At 51.3% G+C, this 24,627-nt stretch overlaps 1 protein-coding gene across 7 annotated transcripts in view; it reads right to left on the minus strand.

The window, feature by feature from the left end:
• PISD (phosphatidylserine decarboxylase) overlaps positions 1-24,627 on the minus strand; it is a 32,670-nt gene that overhangs the window by 3,770 nt on the left and 4,273 nt on the right. Inside the window, exons 1-4 of one of the 7 annotated variants that reach the window (XM_054594329.1) lie at positions 6,804-6,865; positions 3,722-4,014; positions 2,630-2,827; positions 900-1,065 (exon numbers count right to left, since the gene is read on the minus strand). In XM_054594329.1, the coding sequence (XP_054450304.1) occupies positions 900-1,065; positions 2,630-2,679 (216 nt within the window). In that variant the 5' untranslated portion in view covers positions 2,680-2,827; positions 3,722-4,014; positions 6,804-6,865. Of the gene's footprint in view, positions 1-899; positions 1,066-2,456; positions 2,828-3,721; positions 4,015-6,803; positions 6,866-18,686; positions 18,863-21,861; positions 21,945-24,627 lie in introns of those variants that run through there. The other 6 variants (XM_054594327.1, XM_054594328.1, XM_054594326.1 and 3 more) reach the window with 6 other exon arrangements.

Raw genomic sequence — 24,627 nt, forward strand, 5'->3', positions numbered from 1 at the left:
AGCCCCGCCTGACACCCAGAGGCACTCTGCTGTGATGGGCCTGCCCAAAAAGCTGTCTGCACCTGAGGCTCCTCCCAGGAGGAACAAGGGAACCAGCTCTACAGCCAAACTCCCAGGAGCAGGTGACCCCTCTGTGCCCTGCTGTCATAATGGGACCTGCCTCTAACTGGCGGCAGCTGCTGCTTGTCTGAACACGACCAAGACACCAAGTCCCCAAGGTGTAAAAGTAATTTCATTCCAACTTTAAACACCTCTAGGAGGCACTGAATAGCGGCTCCCAGAACTCCTCCCCGCTGACACCTGTCCACTGGCTACAGTTGCCATGCGGCCTCAGGTCTCATGCCCGAGCTCCTTGGCTTTCACGCCTTCACAGCATCCCACTCGGGCTGTCCCAGGGCCCAGGAGCAGGATCTCTTCCTTGGCGCCAGTCTGCCCTCCAGGGAACTGCCCAGGGCTCCCAGGTCCTTAAAGGCATCCCCACCCTAAGGGGCCTAAATAGGCTCCGGCCCTCGACGATCACCCCCTGGCACCTAGGAACTAATTTGGATTCTCTTCAAAATCACCTCTAAGCGTACCTCTCCTCGAACACAGGAAATGAGACAGACACTTATCTGAATGCACAGGACAGGTTTCTTCCAGAAGCAGAGCCCCCAAATGGCACAAACGCAGGCAGAGAGCAGGCACTGGGCGGCGAGGCAGCCCTTAGTCACCTGGCCGTGGGGCCCACAAAGCCACCAGCCAGCCAGGCCCTCGACCACCTTGCCTTCCAACACCACCCTCCTGGAGGGCTCGTCTCCCACAGCCAGCACCTCTCCTCTGCCGGTCTCCATCTGGGTCTCCTGGGTCCCTACCTCGGGCTGCCCGGGGCTGGGCCAGGCCGGCTGCCTGCACACACTTACCCTGCTCACGGGCCTCCATCCCACCCGGCTGAGCGGTCTGAGGGCACCGAAGGGCAGGAGGTAGTAGAGGACCGTCAGGGGCCAGGAGCGCAGTTTCAGGGCAGGTCTGGACATGCAGCTTAACTGTCCCAGCCTCCGTCTCAAGGCCAGCTGGGGGAAGTGCAACCTGCAGGGCACACGTCCACGCATGACTGGGGTAAGCAGCCAGGGTCCGGCAACCCCCACCCCACCGTGGCAAGCTCGCTTCTCAGCAAAGTCCACAGCGCTGGTCATGCCCTCATCCCGACCCCATTCTGAGGCAGGGGCTGGCTCCTCTGGTTGGCGAACTTACTTCCCAGTCCCTCACACCTGCCTGCCTGCTGGGAGGACTGCGGATGTGGCAGCGAGACAGAGGAGGAGGTCCAGCTCCTAACCTCTCAGAGGGAGCGGCTGCTGCACACGGGAGGGCCCCCAGTGAGGCCCTTTGGGGCGAAGAACCTCCTGAGCCCAGCATGGGAAGACCCGGTGCAGAGCAGCCTTATGGCCCCCCGCCCTCCCGGGGCCCCAAGAGCCAGTCTGATCTCTGAGAGCCCCTCAACGTAGCTGCGCACGGTGTGGGGGAGCTACTGCTCCCACCCTGCTACCGGATGGCCCCAGGCCTCTTATGTCCTCATCTGATAAATTAAGGGATTGGGCCTGACAAGATCTCAAAGGAAACTCACACCCCTAACAGCTACTGCTCCATCCATCTGCATGGTCATTCTATATCAGGTCAAGTTCTCAGACCCAGAAATTGGTGGGAGGAACATGCTCCCACCTCAGGCCACCTCTCAGGTCTGCTGGGGCCACACACCTAACCCCGGCCTCTCCTTCTGGCAAAGGTGGGGGCCTTTTCACAAGTCCCACCTGCCTAAGCCCAGCGCACACAGCACAGGCCCAGCCTTTCCACCAGAACCCCGGCCTCCTGAGGCGTATCAGTGAGGCCCAAGTCCCCTCATCACATGCTTAAAGCCCCAGAGAATGATCCTGAGGCCCTAGTGCAGCCATCAGGAGACTGCCACCGACTCTGAGAATGTCCCCAGGCCTCAGTTTCCTCATCTGCAAAAAACTGCATTCAACCAGATAATCTAAGGCTCCCATCTGGGCCTGTGCACTCAGGGAAGCTGTGTCCTCTGCCCCCACTTGATGAACAAACCAAGGAACAAAGAGGCATCTCAGCTGATGCCTCAGCTGAAAGCAGAAAAAAATGGAGAACTAAGCCGATGGCCAGTCTCAGTTTGGTGATCAGCAACAACGCTGCCGCATCCCCACTGTCCCCCGATTCCCTGCATTCGTTCTCGCCCACCCCACCCCACGGTGTTTAAAAGGTCTGGTGGGTGGTGGGGGCCAAGCAAAGCCAGACAAATTACTGCTCCCCCCTCCCACGGCCCCAACCCCCGCTGCTCACTGCAGAAGCACAGGGACCAATCCCGGGAGAGCTGCCCCCCCGCATGGGGTGGGGGTGCCTGAGGGTGGGGGAGCAGCAGCTTAGGTGCAACACAGACACTGGGCCACCAGCCCGCTCCACCCCCCGGGTACCTGAAGCGGGCTCTCCGACTCAGGCCCCCAGGGCCGGGCCCCTCCAACCTCGGGGGCTGATCCCCCGGGCCCCTGCCGCCACCTCCATCGCGGGACCGCTGGACATGAACTCTGACCTTGCGGAGGTTGTGGCGGGGCACAGCGGGGTTAGGAGGCCGCCAGCAGCATCTCACCATTTCGCCGCGCTGAGCTCTGGTCCTCGCCTTGCCTCTGACTGACACATGGTGGGCGGGCAGGGAGGGCGGCGCCAGCACGATCGCCTTTGTTCCTCCTCCTTCCTCCCTTCCCCCCAAGAAGCTCCTGTGCTGTCACTGCTTCTGGGTGGCTGGTGGACTGCTTCCTCCGCTCAGAGACCACGGGTGGAGCTGGGGCTATTGCAAAGACAGGCACTGGTCACACACCTGCCTGGGACCTGCAGCACCAGCCCTGAGTTCGGCCCGCTCTGTCCCCAGGCTTGGCCACCTGCCTACTCCAGTGAGCTCACGGCGAGCTGACGGCCGGGAGGGGACCAGAGCCCTCTGGGCTCAAGGAGCACAAGCGGGAATCCGAGCCCTGCGCTCCAGGCAGGCGCCCAGCGTCACCCAGTCTGAGGCTTGGGCAGCCCCTCCCTTGCCAGGACCTGACCCATTTTCCATTCAGATGACAAAGTAGCATCTGAGGAATGAGGGAGAGAAGGTGGGCAAGGCGAGGCTGCTGAGACCCCAGGCCCCTGAACAGCCCTGGCTCCTCCTCACTGCCCATGGCCCTGCCTTAGAGCCCCCCATTCCAGGCACCGATCCCTCAGGGGATCCTCAGGAGATGAGCAGCTGGGTGACATTAGGGAAAACCAATGTGGAGCTGGGAACAGGCCAGGACTGAAGCGCATACCTGCCCTGACTCCGCCTTCCCCATCTTTACTTGGGAACAGAGACGCACTCTGGCCAGGGGCCCGCAAGGCTGTGGGGAGGACACGCTGCCTCCACAAAGCCCTCACAGTCACCTCACAGATAACAGGGAAGGGGGAGAGCAAACATTCCAGGGCGCTGGTATCTCAGCCCCGGGAAGTCACGGCCCCAGGGAGGCCTCCAATCCCAGCTGCAGGCTGGTACGGGGCAGGGGCCTGGCCATCTTTACATGAAGAAATGCGGCTTCAGAGAAACTGATGGCAGAGAACTGACCCAACCCAGGACCCCACATGGCCAACGGGCTGTGACTGAGCAAGAAGCCCCAACTCAGATGAGGCCTTATCACACAAAGGGGACCATCTGAACACCCAGCAAACCCACCTCAGCCACAGTGGTGCAAAGGCCAGCTTGGACCTGCCAGGGCAGTCAATGAAACTCCGGGTGTGCAGCGGCCCATGGGAGTCAGGGTCAGGCTGCCTGAGGTCTGGACGAGAGCATGGGTTTCTGCCCTGACAGAGGAGAGCAAGGCCTGGCCCATCCCAGACCAGGGCTGGTCCAACGCCTCCGGAAGCTCTCATCTCCCCAGGCCCTGGCCTCGATGAGGGGCAGACAGCTCACGGTGGGTGGGCCGGGCCTCCCACAGCAGCCGATGAAGGCACATGTGTCCTCTGGCCCTGAGGGACAGACCCACAGCCCTGTGGACAGCCCTGCTCCAGGCTCTGGTGACCAACCGCACTGCCTACGTGCTGAGCATACATCGCCCCTGCCCGGCCCGCCAGGCCTTGGCCTCCCACTGCTCCCCAGGAAAACAGGCCCAGAGGGGAGACAGGCAGTTGGGGTTGAGTCTGATGCTTTGCTTTCAAGACGGGGTTCTCTCCCTGCCTCTAATAACTAGAGAGCTCAGACTGAATGCACACCCAGGGTTCAGGGTGCGGCCAGTGTGGGCTTGTGGAAGGGGATGTGAGTCCCAGGCTCCTCCTGCCGGCTTTCCTCGCTGTCCCACCACAAGCACGAGCCCACAAAGAAACCCAGCTCACCTGGAAACCTCAGCTCTCACAGCAGATGCACATGCTAGCATTTCATTGTCCCCCAGGGCCTCCAGCCCAGGGTCTTGGCCAGGCAGCCCACCAGGGCAGGGCAGATACTTGGCTCCCCTCCCACACTGGAGGGAGCTCCAAGGGGACCAGCCCAAGGAGCTGCTGTCCTAGAGGGACTAGGAAGTGCCCTGAGGGGCCGGGCAGGAGGTCCTTACCTCCTCAGTTCCTTCTGTGCCACTCCTGTTTGTCTAAACAGGACACAGACCAGCGTGCCAGGCTTCTTCTAAATCACCATCCGTGGGCCCCAGAAGGTCCCCAGGAAGCAGACATGAATCTGTCTGTTCCCCAGGAAACAAGCCCGGAGGCGCCCTGTCCAGCTTAGAGCTGCGGGATGGCGTCAAGGCGTCCCCAGAGGTCACTCCCGCTCACTTCGCAAGGGCGGAGCCATGTCTACAGCCAACAGTGCTCCAGGCCTCCCTGCCTCCACAGCCTCCCACCTCCGAGCCCCACTTCCCTCCACGCCTGTCACAGCCCTTGGAGCCCAAGCCAGAGCTGCTCCCTGTCTGGCTCCCTGAGTGTCACTGGCCGGGGGTTGGCGGGGGGTCAGGCCTGGATGAGGAACAGATAGGGAGGGTGCTCTGAAGTGGGGAAGGACAGACACCTTCCCTCTGTCCTGAGAGTCTCAAGGACACTCTGTGGAGGTGAATTTTGGGCTGTGACCAGTAGGACTTTAAAGTTATTACGAGGCCTAAGGGCCAGGCACACAGAACATGGGAACTCAGAGTGGCTTTGATGGGGGACGGGGACAATCTGGTTACTGCGAATCCTGGCTGCCTTCCCACGGCCTGCCCTGAGCGAGGAAAGGCCTTTCATGCCACAGGAGCTCTCTGCACGGTCCTTCCCACTCACCCACCCCCTGGAGGCTCAGATCAGAGCTGTGACCATGGCCCAGAACAACTCTGCTCAGAAACCCAGGCCTCCCTTCCACGCAAGAGCTCAGTGCAGCCTCATCCCCCAGGCCTGGCTCCCGACAGCTCACCTCCCCTTCCAGACCCACACTCTGGCAGAGGGGGAGGGGTTCTCCACTGGGAGGATGGAAGGAACAGGGCAGAGGCTGCCCCTGTAAGCAGGAAGCAAGGGCCCAACAGGACCACCGGGGTGGGGGGTATCGCCTTTGTCAGGACGAGCTGTTCTAGAGCTTCGCTCCAAGCAGTGCTGCAACGTCCCCATCCGCCCCTTGCTAACCAGGATGAAGGAAACAATCCCCCCAGTGGAATGGAACATTCCAACTGAAGTAGGGTGGACTGACCCAGGCCAGTTACCAGTAACTACGGCGGGGGTGGGGGTGGGAGGGGGTGTGTGTGTGTGGGGGGGTCCTATGTGCTCCTGCCTGGGTCCCTAGGACCCTGGTAGATTCAGGTTTGAGTCTTAGCGAGGCCAGGAAGCTAGCGAGGGAGCCCAGGCTGTCCACCCCCCGGACCCCGCCCCCCACCCCAGTGGCTCTGTCTGGGCACACAGGGCCCGGCGGCCCGGCGGCCCGGCAGCCCGGCTTGTGTCCGGCCTGAAGCCGCCGAGCGCTGGTGCCCGCTCTCCGAGGGGAAACCTCACTGGGTGCCAGGGCCAGCCCTCCAGGAGCCTTAGCAGAAAGCCCAGGGCCCCAGCGCGTGTCTATTGCCTGCCCTAGTGTGTGCTCCCGCCCTGGAGAGCAGGGCCACTTTCTCCCCCTGCCCCCTTGAGGCATGGCCATCAGGCGGCTGTGCGTGCAGGTGGGGCCACTAACCCTTCCTTCCCTGTGTTCCGGAACTAGAAAACAGACGAAAGTTCACAACTAGGGAACGCAGAAACAGATCTCCTCAGTCAAACGGGTGAGCCATCTTGGGGAAGCCCTGGGCAAGAGAAGAGGAAGCAGACAGGCCCAAGAGCGCCTCTTTCAGGCCAGGCAGAGGGAGGCCCAGGGAAGGATGGGTGGAGGTGAGGACCGGACTCTCCCAAAGGAAAGGCACTTCCCCTCAGGCACTAGGGCTCACAGAAGGGCATCAAGTCACTCCCTCCCCAAGTTATTGGTGACCGGGTGACAAGTACTGACACTTCCAGGTCCTACTGAGGAACAGTGCGGCGAACTTCCCCCCATGCCTGCCCCCGGCCCTTCGGCGGCGCAGAGGAAACCCCGAGCTCTCAGCTCTGAGGCCAGGGGATGCTACAGGATGTGGAGGAAGTGAGCTCATCCAGCCGGCCCCGTGACTGCCATGCGGGCTGGGGAAGCCCACAACTTGGTCGAGACTATGGGGTGGGCTCCTCAGGCCCCAGGGCCTCAGGCTCCAAGCCATAAAGGTGCGCCCCGAACCACAGGGAGCTGGACGGCTCTCCTGGGTCTGAAAGTGGCCTCCCAGCCGGGTGTCCCGGAGAAGATAGCCCAGCTCACTCACACGCAGGTGGTCCTGTCCTCTCTCGGCTTCCGGCTGCACCCGACTCCGGGGAGGCTGCTCCTTCAGGAAAGCCTTGGGTTGGTGGGCGGGGACTCCGGCTCCAGCCACTCAGACAGTCGGGGCGGGGGCAGGAGGGCGGGCACCAGACAACTGGAGCTTCGCTCCGCCCCCCCGCCTAGCCCTGCCGGCTGCCCAGGGGCCCCTTTAAGGGGGACAGGGGACCAGCTCCCTGCAGGTCAGTCAGGGACTTCCTCAGTGACACTACCTGGGTTGGAGTCAGGCTGTCCTCAGCAGGAGCTAGTCTCCTGGAACGGCAACCTCCCTGATGCTTCCCCCACACCTGCCTCTCTGGGCAGGCTGAGCCTTCAGGTGCTGGGAGACGGAAGGTATCTAAGTCCTTGCTCCTTCCCACACCTCATCCTGAAGACACAGGATGTCCCTAACCCCACTTCCTTTCCTCCAGGCAGACACACCCCTGACGTACAACCTCCCTCCCCACTCGCAGACCAGTAAACAAGGCCCAGGGGAAAAGGTCCACCCCCTGGGCTGAACACACAGGATGAAGAACATGTCGGATAATTCAGTGTCCTGCCCTTTCTTTTAAACTTTGTTTTTCAATTACAGTTGACATGCAATATTATTTTACATTAGTTCGAAGCGCACAGTATAATGGTTATACAATCATATAATTAACAAAGTGATCCCTATGTGTCCCGTCTTTCTACCCCACTAGATAGAGGAGCCCTACTTGTGGGGCCAGCGCCCCATCCACATGCCCACCAGGTCCACGCTGGACGGAATGGAGCAGCTTAACATCTGTTACCAGGGGGAAGGTCTGACCGGGAGGACTGGTCCAACCAGAAAAGGAGGCCGCGGGCGTCTGTGCGGGCGGGCCCCGGGGCTGCGTGGTCACACTGCCTCGGAGGCACTTTCTTCTCGTCCCGGCTACAGAACAGAAACCCAACCCAGCTGCTTCCACGGAGAAGCCAGCTTCTGAGGCAATGCTTCGAACAGGCAGAGTGAGCCGACAGGGCCGCGGAAGCGACGGGCAGCGGGGCCAGGGCAGCCCGGCGCCGGACACGACGGCGGGGAGGCGCGGCCCCCACACCTGTCCTCATTTGGGTCCGGCCTGGGCACCCCCTCCATGACGACCTACAGACCTGGGCTGCCAAGTAGGGAGAAGGGGACACAACGGGGAGGGTCCTACCTCAAGGACTTCCGTACCTCTACTGGCACCTACAATGTGCCAGCAGAAGCAGAGAGGCAGGGCTGACCCTTGTGGGGTTCCAGCCCTGGGGGCCCTCAGCATCCTGTGAGCCCAAGTAAGATTTCAGACTCCTCACGGCAAAGCTCCAAGCAAACACGTGAGGAGGGATAAAAAGAAGTTAAAGCACAAGAAGGTGCTCGCACAAAATCCTAACAGCGTGAGATGACAGAAGCAGAAAGACTCTGCCAGACCGCTCCAACCTCCCCAGGGCCTCCAGTCCTTCCGGACCGGGCTCAGCCCACGCTGGACCAGAGCGGGAAACGAGTCTGTGGGTCAAAAGCCCAGCTTCTCGTTTGCTGAGCAGCCCCTGGCACCTTCACTCGCCCCTGCGAAATGACCAACCAGGCAGCTCATGCCATCGTCCACGGCTCTTTTATGGCCACTCAAAGCCTCTGGGGTGATGGGTGCTCAGAATCACAAACCGGCCCAAGGCCAGCCCTGAGATCAGCCCTCCTGGCCTTCTAACCTGACCGCCACCACCTCTGTCTCAGTAGGGAAATGCCTCCCAGATTCTGGAGTACAGCTGACAAATTTCTGGGAAAAATAAAAACACTTCAGTAAGTCTTCTTTCCCACCCTGAAAACGCCCCTTCTGCCCACACTGGGTCCTCAGTTTCCAGTCCTCCTGCCTCGTCTGGCCGGCGTGGGTGGGAGTGCCGCCCGGCACTCCCGAGAGGCTCCACAGGCCCCAGGCCGCCTGGCAGACAACACCTGGGGCCAACCTTTCCCTCCAGGCCAGCCCCCTGCAGCTCCCTGCCTAGGGCCAGGGGGCGAGGTAGAGGTGGGACAGGCTGGCAGGGGCTCTGGATAATTCCCATTCCGGGGGGGTCAGTGGGGCCCCTTGAGGGAGACCAGAGCTTGCAAATGTTCCTTAGGCATCCTGCGGGCCCCCAGGACTCCTCGGATGCCCCCAAGGTCCTGCGGGGCCCCCAGGACTCCTCGGATGCCCCCAAGCTCCTGCGGGGCCCCCAGGACTCCTCGGATGCCCCCAAGCTCCTGCGGGGCCCCCAGGACTCCTCGGATGCCCCCAAGCTCCTGCGGGCCCCCAGGACTCCTCGGATGCCCCCAAGCTCCTGCGGGGCCCCCAGGACTCCTCGGATGCCCCCAAGCTCCTGCGGGGCCCCCAGGACTCCTCGGATGCCCCCAAGCTCCTGCGGAGCCCCTCGCATGGCTCCCAGGAAGGGTGGCCTCCAGCACGATGAAGAAAACAAGGTGCATGTACAATAAACTCAAAATGGAGTAAAGACTTAAAGACAAGATATGAAACCATAAAACTCCTACAAGAAAAAACAGGCAGTAAACTCTGACATCACTTTAGTGATTTATGTTTTTGGGTACGTCTCCTCCGGCAAGGAAAACGAAAGAACAAACAGGGCAATCTCAAATTAAAGAGTTTTTGCACAGCAAAGGAAACCATCAACATAGAACAAAAAGACAACGTACTGAATGGGAGAAGATATTCACTAATGATACAACTGGTAAGGAGTCAACATCCAAAATACATAAGGAACTCATGCAACCTAACACCAAAGACACAAACAATCTGATTAAAAAAAGGGCAGAGGATCTGAACAGACATTCTCCCAAAGAGGACATACAGATGGTCAATCGACACAGGAAAAGATGCTCAGTGTCACTAATCATCAGGGAAGTGCAAATTAAAACCATAACGAGGTATCTTCTTACACCTGTCAGAATGGCTATCATTAATAAATCAACAAACAGGCAGTGGCGAGGATGTGGAGAAAAGGGAACCCTCACGAACTGTTGGTGGGACTGCAAATTGGGGCAGCCACTATGCAAAACATATAGACTGGAGGTTTCTCAAAAACTTAAAAATAGAACTACCTTATTCCACTTCTGGGTATTTATCTAACGCAATCCAAAACACTAATTTGCAAAGATACATGCATCCCTGTGTTCACTGCAGCATTATTTACAATAGCCAAGATATGGAAAGAAACTAAGTATCCATCAGTATCCACATCTTTATCCATCAGTAGAAGACAGGAAAAAGATGTGGAACGTTATACACTGGAATACTACTCGATGATAAAAAAATGAGTGAAATCTTACCATTTGTGACAACATGGATGGACCTAGAGGTTATTATGCCAAGTGAAAAGATATAAAAAGACAAATGCCGTATAATTTCACTTATATATGGAATATAAAAAAAAAAGAAAAAAAGAAAGCAACAAAAAACAAACTACCAGATACAGAGAACATTTTGATGGTTGCCACAGGAGAGGAGGGTTTTGGGGATGGGTGAAAAAGGAAAAGGATTAAGACATATAAACTGCCAGTTACAAAAACAGTCATGGAGATGTGAAGCACAACATGAGGAATACAGTCAGTAATACTGTCCTAACCATGCATGGTGTCAGGTGGGTACTAGACTTAGCAGGGCAATGACTTCGTAAGTTATATAAATGTCTGATCAGTATGGTGAACAGCTGAAGAATACTGTATGTCAACTGTAATTGAAAACATTTTTAATAAGTGGATTTTACTGTATGTGTTTTATAGCTTCATAAAATACAAAGGCGGTGAGGGGCGGTGAGGGGGACGACAAAGTACTCCGAAGTGGAGCGAGCCCAAAAGAAAGCTCGCTGCAGGGCCGAGGGCTTCTCGGCCAGCCACCCTGGACCCCTTCCCAGCCCTGAGCTCAGCCTTGTCTTGTCGTCCTCTTCTGCAGGTCGAGCCCTCTGCCCCTCTGCACACTGGCTGCCGGAAGCTGAAGGAGGGCCTGGGGCTACCTGGGGGACCAGTGGCCCTCTGAGGTCCTCTGAGATCTCCTTCTGTCTTAGAATCAGCAGGGATTCATTTTTATTTATTTATTTTTTTTAAAGGCAGAGATTCTTTGAGGACAGAGTGGAGCTGTAAGTAAATGGTGCCCCAGCAGCCAGGCAGCTTGACTTCCCTGCCAACCTGACTATTTGCCTATTTTAATATCCACAATTGGTTTCTCAACACCTATTAGGGAAGAAAGATACTATTTACTGAATCTCCCTGCCAGCATGGGATCAGGTATTTACACATACATCATTCTCAATTAACAACTTTATGAGGAAGTTAACAGCCGCCTGTTTACAGATGAGAATGATAAAGTCATAGTAATTATATACAGTTTAAAAACGTGTAGAACACGTTCACCACTGTCCAGCTGTGAAGGCTGACGGGGTCCAGACAGCGCGGGAGGGCGAAGCGGGAGAACAGTCGGGCTGGTCTGCCCTTGCACCTCATCACGAGCTGGAACGCTGCACCATACATTTTTAAACATTCTAAACTGAGGCAAGAAATAAAAATGTGGTGGTAACGCAGGGAGTGAGTGTGGAGGCCCGTTGCTCCTGACCAAGCCTGCTGTCTGCACGCAGCTCCCCAAACACCTCTGATACCCCCACAAGACCCCAGAGCCAGGATAAGATGAACAAACCTGTGTTATTATGCTAAAAAGTGTGATGTATTTAGGGGTGAAGTTTCATAATGTTGGCAATCTGCTTGCAAATGGTTCAGAGAAAAATAATATATACAAAGAGAGAGAGCAGATATGATAAACCATGAACAACTGTTCAATTGGGGGTGCATGTGGATAACAACTCTCTCTCAACTTTCCTACTCTGTTCAAGTGTTCACAATATAAGAACTGGAAGGCTTGGCTTTAAACCACAGAAAACTCTCTAAATTCTATGACTAGGGAGAAAAACCCAAGCCCCTGTCCCCCCACAGCGCCAAGGCAGAACAAGCTGGGCCCGCTCTCATGGCACCCCACGCGCCCACGGCTGCATCACACGTAGGAACTCAGGACCCTGCCCCTGAGCCAGGGCGCGATCGGCCCTCTATTTGCCCGCTCCAGACTGGGTGCTGGTGTTCGAGAGAGCGTTCTTCGTGCCCGACGGGAAAGGCCCGCTGCCAACCACAGCTCGCTCTGCAGCCACGGGCCTTCCCACCTCCAAGGAGCCACCTCCGAGGCCTGCAGAAGGGGGCTGCGTGCACCGCTCCTTCCCAAAGGGGCCTCCACTTCCGTCAGGCTAGCATTCCCATCGCATGCTCCTCTGACCTCAGGTCAGGGAGGAAAGGACACACCGGAAACACCCGAGACCGATGGGAATCTGTCACCTCAAGTCACCTAGATGTTCACAGGAAGCTCCAGGTCCCTGGAGTCACCGGGCCGCACAGCTGTGCACCCCCCCTAAACACGTGACGTCACACAGTAACTTCAGGGTTACAGATGCTACACACCTCCCACCCCTTCTGTTAAGAACTACTTTTGAGGCTTAGTTCCCCCTTTTTGACTTATGGGGGAAAGGGGACAGCATATCTGAAATCACAAGTGCCACACGAGAACAGCAACCACGCCACACACCTGGCTGCCTCCCGTCCCGCCGGTGCTGTCCACTCCTGGTGAGCCCTCCGCAGAGGCGGCCGCCCTCCTCTCGGGGATGAAGTACCAGGTCCGCGCAGCCCGAAGGAACAGGCGCTTTGACCACAAACCCCCAGCTTTGCTGAGACATTGTGAGTTCCTGGAAAAAAAGCTCCTGGAAGTGCTTCCCCATCCCTGCTGCTCTGCCCGCCCGTAGCTGCTGCCCTGCGGGCAGGGGGTGTCCGTGTGTTCTGACCGGGGCTGAGAGCACGGGTTCCTTGTGCTGGGCCACTCGGTCGGAATGTTAAAATTATAAATACTCTGAGCCAAAGTAAACAGAGAACAAACATGTGAAAAATGTGAAGTGGACTCATACAAAGAAAATTACAAACCATATTAAGGTTCCAGAGTCCTGACATTCCCTGTTCACCACAACTCCCCTCTTATCTGCTTAAGTCAAAAATCAGGACTCATTTCCCATTTCTTTCCCCCTCCCCCATCCTATCCAGCGGTGCATCCTGTCCACCCGCCTTTCAAAACATCCAGAATTGAGTCCCCTCCCCCCATCCCCATCGCTCCCGCCCTGAAACCCTGCCCCACCTTCTCTTGCCGGGACACTGTCAGAGCCTCCCAACAAGCCCCCTTCCTCCACGCCGGCTCGCCCACAGTGTCTCCCCAGGAGCCACAGCGGTACGATCAGAACCCCAGCCACTCAGCTCTCACTCAGAAGACAGGCTGGGTGTGATGAAGTCCTCCAGCCTTCCTACCCTTCTGCCCTCCGCCCCTCCAGCCACGTGGGCTCTTGTCTCTCCAGCAGCAGCGATGAACACAGGCTGTCCATCTCAAGCCCTGGCCCGGGCCGCTCTGCCGTCGGATGGCCCTTGGCTCGCCCTTCTGCTCCTGCAGCACTGAGAGAGACCTTCCCTCCCGGACTGCCTCAGTCCCCACCCAGGACACCAGTGCCCTTCTCCTGTTTTTTTCTCCATGGCACTTCAACCATTTAACATGCCCAAGTTTCCATTAGTTTCTTATCTGCCTCACCCACTAATAAGGACAGAAACTCTGGTTCTATCCATGAGTGGTTCCCCAGCATCTCAACAGGGCCTCGCATACAGGAGTTCAAAGGTTTGTTGAGTGAATAAGTGAACTCAAGAAGAAGGGAATCATGTTCATCTATAACTTTTGTTTTGATAATATCTAGTGTGGGTCATGTAGTCAAGAATGCCAACCACAAATGTACGGTAGTTTTAGAAGCCAAATGCACAGCACAAACCATATAGGTGTCTAAACTCTTTTTAGACAACAGTTCTACATGCAGGCATTCGCTCTGAAGAAGAGGCCTACGTGTAAAGATGCGCTCTAGAACATTATTCACAACAGCAAAAACCAGCACCGTACCAGCATCAACTGTGGTGGTAGAGCCACTTAAATTGCTTTCACACAGTCTTGAAGAATCATCAAGTTTAACAATATGTACAAGGTAAAAAGGGCAAGACACAAAACAGATATACTCATTGGCTATATTGATTTTACATGGATAGATCCATGTAAAAATGATAGAGACAGGAAGTGAATGTGTAAAAAAGAAAGCCCATGATTATGCAATCAGAGTCATGACGAGGAGCGGCGGGAATCCCGACTGCCCTCCCAGTTTTCCAACATTCTACCAGCATTTTACCCCTTCTATTATCTAAAAGAGGGCAAGCTGGGTTCGCAAGGGCGCCGATACCATTCAGGAGGAAAAGGACAGTCTTTCAACAAATGGTGCTGGGGAAACTGGATGTCCACATGCCGGACAAGGGAACTGGACGCTAATCATACAGCAAACAAAAATTTTAACTCAAAAACAAATGAAAAACATAAAATTTAAAAGGATAAAACTCTTAGAAGAAAACAGAAGAAAATCTTTAGGACACTGGATTCAACAATGAATTCTTGGATATGACACCAAAACGCAGGCAATAAAAGTAAAAATAAGTTGGACATCATCAAAATCAAAAACTTCTGTACATCAAAAGATAGTACCAAGCCCTGCCTGGGGGGCTCAGTGGGTTGGAGCATCGTCCCATGCAGCAAAAGGTTGCTGGTTCTATTCCCAGTCAGGGCACATACCCAGGTTGTGGGTTCAATTCCCAATCAGGGTGCACATGGGGGCAACCAATCAATGTCTCTCTCACATTGATGTTCCTCTCTCTCTCTAAAATCAGTAAAAATATCCTTGAGTAAGGATGGAAAAAAAAAAGGTATTATCAAGAGAGTGAGAGGGCGGACACCCCGATGGCGTGAAGAAGGAACTCAGCAAAGGGAAGCTGCCAAGCCAGAGACTGACGCAGGGTTCCGCCCCCGCAGGCACTGCCCGAGTGTCCCAGAGAGGTAACTATCGCTCTTACAGGCTTGTCAGTGTGGAGAAAGGGCGTGTCCCTGGGGTTTCTCTGGTGCTGGCAGCTTCGGTGCTTTTCAGCTACTGCCTGTCTTACAAGGGACTCAGATGTGAGTGGTGAAGTGGTACCACTGATGTAAGGAAGGCCCAATGTGCATTCCACACTCCTGACCATGGCCTTTGCCTGGCATCTCTGAATCCTTTCATAACCTAATTAATATCTAACAAAAGGTGACTGGTACTGGGGGGGGGGGCGGGGAAGAGTGAAAAGACAACCCACACACTGAGAGAACATATTTGCAAATAAACATAACCGGTGTCAGGTTATCCAGAATACAGGAGTGGGCAAATGCAGATGTGCGTGTGGAAAATAACATAATAATTTATATATAATATAAATGGTGTTATGGTTTCTTCTATGCTGCTACCAAAAAAGGAAATTCTGTTTCAATAAAGGAAAGATACTGGCATAAATTCTTCACGAGCACCGGCGTGCGGAAAGGAGGCCGCGTGAGCGCTCGCCCGCGCCACGAGGACAGCCTCTCCAACCAGGGCGCTCGGACGCACTGACGTTTAGCCAGCGGGAACCCTCTGAGCATGGAGGCCACAAATGCACCATAAGCCCTGATGGGCAGGCATTTCACCTTCGTCTCTTGCTGTCACTGCATAACTTCTGTACTAAGAGCAATTTTTACTGGTAGCATGGTATTGTTGAAAGAGTATGGGGTTTGGTGTCAGCAGATCTCTGTTCTGGAACCCACTCTGCTACCAACTAGCCTTTCCATTTGCAACGTGGCTCTAACATGTGTCCTGCCCACCTCAGCAAGCTGTTGTAACCAAAAGAGTTCAGAAAAACTGTGCGATGCTGTTCAACAGAAAGTATTGCGTCCTCTTAAAGAGTTTTGATGCGGGGGGGGGGGGGGGCACGCTGGATGTTTCTGTGGCCCAAGAGACATTCATTTACAAATGGGAAAGGGGAACAAAGGCCCCCTGCTGCCATACTGACCAAAGGGGGCCAAGAGGAATGCTTCACATGCGGGAAACATTGCACCGCCCGCCCTTCAACCCGCACCTGTCTCCTGGAAGTCTGGAAAATGCTATCTGGTAAAAAATCCTCCAATCACCTAAACTGTGCCACCGATCCCACGGGCTCATCCCAGCAGTAACTAACAGTCTGTCTTCTCTTTCAGCTCTAGAGATGTCAGACTTGATCTCAGGGATATGAAGGGATTATATTCCAGCAAAATCACCACCAGAAATGTTCATGAGCCACTTAAAAACAAAGTCCTGAAGGGAACCTTATAGCTTATTTTGTCATGATTCCTAAATCTGGCTTGTTGTCAAAAATCACCTAGGGGGCTTTCTTTAAAAAAATAAAAAATTTTTTTTTATTTATTTATTTTTAGTGAGAGGAGAAAGGGGGAAGAAAGAGGAGAGGAACACCGATGTGAGAGAGAAACTTCAATCAGTTAGTTGCCTCTCATATGTGCCCTATCCAGGGACTGAACTCACTACCTAGGCATGTGATCTGACTGGGAATCAAACTGGTGACCTTCTGCTTTGTGGGAGGACACCCAACCATCGGAACCACATGGGTCAGGGCTCCTAAGGGGCTCATCAGCCAGGCTGGTGTACTCCCTCCTTTTTCATATGAGATAACAGTGCTTACGTGGGGTCGAGGTGAGACTAAGATCCAGCCCCCAGCTGCCAGTTTTGAACTCTCCCTCTCACAACCCGCTGTCTGCCCTGAAATCTTACGTCTACTTGGAGTCCAGGCCATTTCCCCTATTTTGAAAACCAGGAGCAGTCTCTAGGCCATTTTATTCAACCAAAAGAATGGTATCCAGCCCTGGCTGGTGTGGCTCAGTGGACTGAGCACTGGCCTGCAAACTGAAAGGTCACCAGTTTGATTCTCGGTCAGGGCACAAACCTGGGTTGTGGGCCAGGTCCCCAGCTGGGGGAGTGTGAGAGGCAACCTATCAGTGTGTCTATTGCACACCGATGTTTCTCTCCCTCTCTCCCTTCCTTCCCTTCTCTCTCAATATGAATAAATACAATCTTAAAAAAAAAAAAAAAAAGGAAAGAGCGTTACCCAACTTAAGTCCAATTCTTTACCAACAGGGACTTCAGGCCTCACGCTGCACTAGGCCTCTCCACTCCGGTATCCTGTGACTGTCCAGGACCTAGAACTTAGGAGCTAATCAACACTGGCCTCATTACAAACAATCGTCTTTCAGGAACTGACTCATACGTGGCAGAAATCCCAATTATACAAACAGTGGATGTTTAAAAAAAAAAAAACCCAACTACTGACTTCGGTCTTTTCTGATTTTGGAAGTAGCAGATTTCTTCCAAATGTAGATTCTCTTGGGATACCTTTGAGATGAGTGAGGATTTCCTGAAAGCATGCAGGCTTAACAAAGGGTGAGTCAGCCTGACAGATCCCTGGGGGCAGCGAAGCCAGTTTGGATTTAATACTTGAGTGCAGTCACAAGATCAGTCTCACAAACACTTTACTAGTCTGAAGGAAAAGATTATGTTTACACAGGAAACCATTAATGTCACAGAAAAGAAACAGAGTACAGTATGCTTTTAAAGTGTGTCTCATATACAATGCAATTACCCTGCACCAAAGGATTTTGTGGTATAATACTAGAAAACAGAAAACCTTTTTTTTTTTTCTTGGTCTGAAGGAGGTTATTACAAACTACAAGGCATACAAACAGGTCAAACAGTAGACACATGCGCACACAGACAGATACTTCTTAGGACAACGGCCATGTCTGGATCTGCATGGCCGCAGACTAAGTCACAGTTTTACACGGCTGTTGGAAATCAAATGAGATCCTTATATCAGTTTCGGCTGGAGGTAGAGGGATGAAACCACAGAAGCCTGCCCTATAGTCAAAAGAGGACTTTGGGAGGAAGCCTGTAATATGTAGCATGTGATGCCAACAACAATTCCTAGAAGAACTATGTTAGAGCTGGAAGGAATCTCAGAGTCATGCTCCAATCCAACCCACTGTTTGACAGCTGAAGGCACAGAGGACCAGGTGAAAGACACATATCCCAGGTCACACAGCTACTGAGGAGCACACTGGGACTCACCTTCAGTAGGGGGACGCCCTGGCCGCCAGACGCAGCTGAGCCGATTACCAATGCGGAGGGGTTCGTGAGGAAACCCAATGCATCGTTCCATATACCATACTTGGCGCCCCCCGCTTTTGCCCAGGCTACCAATATCTATTGATAGTTCATATTTTTCATTTGTTTAATTATGGCTGCAAAGAAGGCAGTTTTTTTCATTTACGCATTTATATTCAATTTCAGTATTTACTGAATGTCCACTCTGAGTCAGATACAGTCTTGGGCCCCAGGAAGCACAGGCGAGTAAGACAGTTTATTATGCACCTCACATGGTTCAGCAACACTGGAGCCTGCCCCTTACCATGTGGCCCTATTGTGGGGGGAGTATTTTGAGCAGTAACAGTAAAGGAATTTGATTATTTCAGTCTGGTTCCTGGTGAGAACTTATCCACATCCCAAAAGTTCGACTGTTTCAGCTCCTCCTCAGACTGAGAAGGGCATGAACGGCCAGACCCAACTCATATAGGGCATGAACTCTGAGAATTTACACAGCAGGAAATTTCTACTCAGAGCCCCTGGGGAGGCCAGGGGTAGGTCTGGGGACAGAAGGGAAGCCTGGCGTCACATGGAATACACAACTTCTGTATCTGGCCAAAAGCCCACTGGAGTCAAGGGCTTCAAGAAAGCACATTTCACTTTTCCCAACATTTAAACTTTTGGGGCATTTAAAAAAGTGACAAGCAGTTGTGCTGCATGAGAAATCAGGGTGGTTCCATCTTATTCCTACCTCCCAGTGGCCAGCGAGTTTGGGTGGAATCTCCAATCCCAGCTTCTCCAGCTCTCGCTCCCTATACTTCTCATACTGCCGGTAACCCGCATAGCCCCCGCCAGTCACAAACAGAAAGGGCAGGGGGCGCAACAGGAACAACGTTCGAGCAGGGGCAGTGTGGACTTTTCTGGCATCTGTAACAACAACAACAACAACAACAACAAAAACAGGAAAATGGTGAGCCTGGGAAAAGGGGCAGGAGCAGGCCATACAAACACAGCACCAACAGGAGGGCCAGGAAAAGTCAATGCACCTTAGAGACCCTCAGTAAAGGTGACACAAATAGGTGTGACCCCGAGTCATTACTGAGACCTTTCTGTCTCCAAATTCTAACAATTAGCAAGGGACAAGCATCTTTCCTATGAAACTACAATGTATATTGTACCTTAGCTGCCACTACAGTCACAGAATTTAAAAAAATACTGAATAGCAAAGAGGTCAGGAAACTAATCAAGGCTGTCCAGCTGGCCACCAACAGGTCCAAGACTCGAAGCCAGGTACCATTCCCCTCCCCACCCAGGGCTCTCTGATCTTACTTTAACAACGCAGGCCCAATTTTGATTGGACACCACTACTCTCAAATGCAAAATCTCACAAGCTCTCACAGTTCAACAATCCAATTTAAAAATGTACAAAGGACATAAGAAGACATACCTTCAAAGAAGATATCCAAATGGCCAAAAAGCACATGTAATGATGTTCAACATCTATTATGGGTTGAACTGTCCTCCCAAAATTCATATATTGAAACCCTAACCCCCAGTAACTCAGAGGTAATCAAGTTAAAATAAAGTCATCATGGTGAGCCCTAATCCAATATGACTTGTGTCCTTATAGAAAAGGGAAATGTGGACACAGACATGCACACAGGGAGAAGGGCATGTGAAGATCAAGGCAGAGACTGGGGTGATGTGTCTACAAGCCAAGGAAGCCAAAGCGGCCAGCAACCCATCAGAAGCTAGACAAGTGGCATGGAACAGATTTTCCTTCACAGTCCTCAGAAGGAAGTAACCCTGTGACATCCTGACCTTGGATCTCCAGTCTCCAGAACTGTGCAAGAATAAATTTCTATTGTTTAAGTCACTTGATGTGGGATACTTTGTTGCAGCAGCTCTAGCAGATCAAAACAACATCACTAGTAATCAGGGAAGTGCAAACAAAAAAAACCACAGTGAGATACCACTTCACACCCACTAGGATGGTTATAATAAAAAAGGTAAGTGTTGGTAGGATGTGGAGAAATTTGAACACTCGTATACACTGCTGGTGGGACTATAAAATGAGGCAGCCACTTTGAAAAACAGTGGGTCAGTTCCTCAAAATGTTAACCATAATATTACCATATAACCTGGCAATTCTGCTCTTAGGCATATACCTAAAAGAAGCGAAACAGACATCTATGCAAAAATACAAGAATATCCAGTAGAAACATTATTCATAACATAAAAAATGGAAACATTCCAAATGTCCATCAACTGATGATGACTGGATAAACAAAACATGATATATCCATACAGCAGAATATTATTTGAAAATGAAAAGGAGATATCAACACATGCTACAACACGCACCCTACAAACATTATGGAAAAGAAGCCAGCCACAAAAGGCTGTGTATTGTGTAGTCCGTTAATATGAAGCCTCCAATATCGGAAACACACCATGGAGACAAAGTACCTTAATTTCTCAGGCCGGGGGCAGAAGAAACGGGGAGCGACAGCTTAACGGATCATGTGTTCATGGAGGGGTGAGGAGGGACTAAAAATCAGAGGTGATGGTTGCACAACTCTATAAATATACTAAAAACCACTGAATTGCATATTTAAAAGGGTGAATTTTATGGTATGTGCATTCTATCTCAATAAAACTGTTATTAGGACGATATCTAAAGAGCTGAATTCTCAATGGCCTGTGCAAAACCTACGAGTAACGCCCTTTGTATCGCCGCTGACTCCCAGTGAAAGAGAACCATCCTGCTCCCTGCATCACTGCGTCTCCACGTTTACTGTTGCTCTTTTCTTTTTATTAATGAGCATGTAAGGACGTCACTGATCTCTTCCATATTCTAATTATTCCTAATGGACCCTTCCTACTTGATAACTAAATATTCTACCTCTGACGACCAGGAAAGACGTGCCAAAAAGCAAGGCAAAAATTTTCTTCTTTCTGAAATATCTGGTGATGAGAGAACTGCTGCGTCCTCCCTGCACGGAGTCCAGATCCTAGATGGACTGGTCCCCCTCTACTGAATGCTGTGTGGCGCACTGGTCTTTCCTTCAAGTAGAGGTCTCTTTCTTTTGCTTTTTCTAAGTAGAGAGCACCCTCCATTCCTGATAACTGCGCCGCTGGGTTTATCACTTTATGAAAGCACAACTCTTCTGCAATTCCAAGATTACAGCCCAATTTCTGAGGTTCCTCAGTTCCATCTTTCATGTGATTCCTACGTGTCCCCGCATGCCAGTCCTAATCGAACAACATCCAGATGTACACCCACTAACTACAATAAGCTTTTTGTTTCTGTTCTCATTAACCATCTCATTTTATTCCCAAGGTACTTTTATTGGGCAGTTAAAAATAAGCTTTTGGTATGATGAATAAAAAGGGTATTTAGATTATAAAGACAATACACATTTTCGAAAGGATTCAAATAGCTGCTTAAAAGATCAGAAAGTTAATAATCCACAGAGTGGGGAATTGATGTACTCAGGAGTACTTCCTGCTTGTACGAGGGTAAACTGGGATAATCCTCTCTGAAGGGCAATTTGGTGTAAATACCAAATTGTAAAATACATAAACCTTTTGACTCAGTAATTCTACATTTACAAATATATCCTGGAGATGCACAAAGATATGTAACTACAGAATTACCTGTAGTAGAAAAAGACTAGAAACAAATGCCCAACACTAAGTGGAACAGTCATACAACAGCTACTATACAGCCAGTAAAAACAATGAGACAATAGCTAATGCTTCAGTGATAACTACATGCCAGGTACTGTAAGGACTTCACAGGTACCTTTTGATTTAATCCTAACAAAAAAAACCCCTATGGAACCAGTGCTGCGTTTATCCCAATTTACCAATGAGCAAACTGAAGCGCAGAGAGGCCCATGCCACCTCTAACTGTCACTTACTTGTTGAAAAGGCTCTGAGAGGCGGCTTCCTTAAGAACTGCAGCAGGAAGTGGCGCAGGGCAGGGTTTTCACTGTGATGGAGGCTACAATCAAGCAAAAATAAACCATTAAACGTTTTTCTTAAAATTAAAAAATATTAGTAGATCAATGACAAAATTTGAATACAATCTACAGGTTCAACAATAGTCCTGTATCAATGTTACAGTACTATTTCTTGGTTTGGACCATTATACTGTGGTTATGTAAGAAAATGTCCTTGTAGGAAAAAGGCTGAAATGTTTAAAGGTGAAATGTTTAAAGGTTAAGGTGTATCAAGTTTGTAACTTACTCTCAAGTGTTTCAGGAAAAAAAGCGCTCGCTCTCTCTGGTTCGCTCTCACTCACTCACTCACACACCCAAAGAGGGAACGGGAGGCCCTGGCTGGGTAGGTCGGTCAGAGTGTGATCCCAATGCTCCAGGGTTGTAAGTTCGATCCCCAGTCGTGGCACTCATAAAAAAGCGACCAAGGAACGCATAAATAAGTGGAACAACAAATCAGTGTTTCTCTCTCTCTCTCCAAAAAAATCATTTTAAAAAGAAAGAGGAAGAGGGAGGAAGGAGGAAGAATAAAGCAACAGTCAACATTTGGGGAATCTAGCTAAAGAGTATTTGGGAATTCTATGTATTATTTTTATAATGTTTCCTTAAGTCTGAAACTATCTCACAACAACAAAAAAATACTTTTTCTTAATTAAGCATCAGATCACAACGAGCAGGAAAGCCAGTGCTGTCACACAAGCCCCTGCTTCCGCACCGTGGAAGGAGAGCTGCAACGGCCTTGCAAACATCTCCCCCTGCTCATAAAAGAATCTATGCACGCAGGTGGCTCAAATTTTAAATTTTAAATGGTTGTTCTGGAAACAAGGCCACAGACAACCATGCTGGACTATTCTAATCTACTTCAAGTCTGGAAGGCTCAACGGGTTTAGAATTTCTGGATTATCTTTTGTGGCTACGTTGCCACAAAAGCTACTCTGACAGAGTGAATAGGTTTTCATTGTTCTGAGAAAATTTTACCAATTATTTTCATAACTTTTAAGCTCTAAGAAAATATTTCTGATTTAGTGTTTCATCTTCACCCAAGAAAACGGGACACATCCCCAGTGGCAGTAAGTGACTGCCCCAGCAGGCAAAGCATTAATAAATTTTTAGTTAACAAGCGGATCTCCCCTTAATTAAAGAGCACACATCCCACTTTCACTTCAGGCAGCGCTTCAGTTTCCCCAAACAGTGACCTGAAATCTGAAGTAAAGAAACTATAGCCTTGTCAGTAGGGGTTTCGCTTTTCCTTGGAGCCCTTTATGATAGAAATAATAATTATAAATGTATAAATTGCTATTTTTGTGAAAAATGAAAGTGCATCTATGATATTCATACAATAATATTTATTTTCATGGATATTTAGTAGTTGTCTCTTATATAGATATCCTGTAAACATTATCAGATTTAGGCACCTTCATTTTTTGACATGCAAGTTCCTGGACTTAAAAGCACCCTTTCAGCACGGTGCAAATGTGGCTGAGGTGATGAATCTGATCCTCCTCTAGGCAAATAGGTTTGTATGGAGAAAAAGCGGGGGCCCATAATCACCACCCCTAAGGCCAGAGAGATGTACAGCTGTGAACACAAAGAGTATTTTTCAAAACGAACCTTCGATCAGCACTGAACAATGCTCATCTCTCAGACTGGATACACCCACCACAGAAGTTAAAAGCCTAAAACCCTGCTTTCCAAACAGAATTAGAACAAGGGTAAAAACTGACTAAAAGATACATTGTTATGCTCTGTACGCTGTTACCCATTGCTTGTTCTAGAATTAATGCTGAACTCCCTAACTAACAAAAGAATGTTGGCAGACTGCTAAGCAGGGCTTGTTGGGGGGCCTCGGGAGGTACAGGTGGGAGACACCCGGCTCTCCGCCATAACCGGGTGCGCTGCGGCTTGTTCTGGGTGGGCCTGCCCTTGGCAGCCTTGCCTGAGAACACAGCGCTGGCCTCTCCTGCACCTCAGCAGCCCCGGCACATCAGGTGGTCCTTTGTTCCTGGGTCACTCCTAGCCTCAAACACTGTCCACTCTGTGTCTACCCTTCTCTCGGTTCCCACCCACTGTTTGCTCTTTCCTGACCTGTGCTCTTACAAAGAGCTATGCTCGTTGCCACCACATCCTCACTTCCCACTCCCTCTGAATCCCATTCACCCAGGCTTTTGTTCCCATCTTGTCACCTCTTGTCAAGGTCACCAACTTCCATGTTCCCAACACCAGTGCACATTTCTTGGGTCTCATGTTAACTCTCAACAGCATTTGCCACAGTTGATCTCTTTCTCATTTTTGTTTTTAATCCAGGTATAATTGAGATACAACATTGTATCAGTTTCAGGTGCACAAGTAATTTGGTATTTGTATATATTGCAAAATGATCACCATAACAAGTCTAGGTAACATCCATCATCATACATACTTACAATTTCCTTTGTTCTGATAAGAACTTTTAAGATTTACTTTCTCAGCAACTTTCAAGTATGCGATACAGTACTATTACCTGTAGTCACCATGGTGGACATTACATCCCGTGACTGACTTATTTCATAACTGGAAGTTTGCACATTTTGACTCCCTTCGCCCTCTCTCCTTCTTGAAACACATTTCTCACTTAGCTTCTGGGACCTCGATTTTCCTCCTACCTCTCTCATCTCTTCCTAACTTCAAACTGGTGCCATGCCGGGACTC

This window comes from Pteronotus mesoamericanus, unplaced genomic scaffold (genome assembly GCF_021234165.1).
Source record: "Pteronotus mesoamericanus isolate MK-2021 breed Mesoamerican mustached bat unplaced genomic scaffold, CSHL_Meso_final scaffold_507, whole genome shotgun sequence".
Taxonomy (NCBI): domain Eukaryota; kingdom Metazoa; phylum Chordata; class Mammalia; order Chiroptera; family Mormoopidae; genus Pteronotus; species Pteronotus mesoamericanus.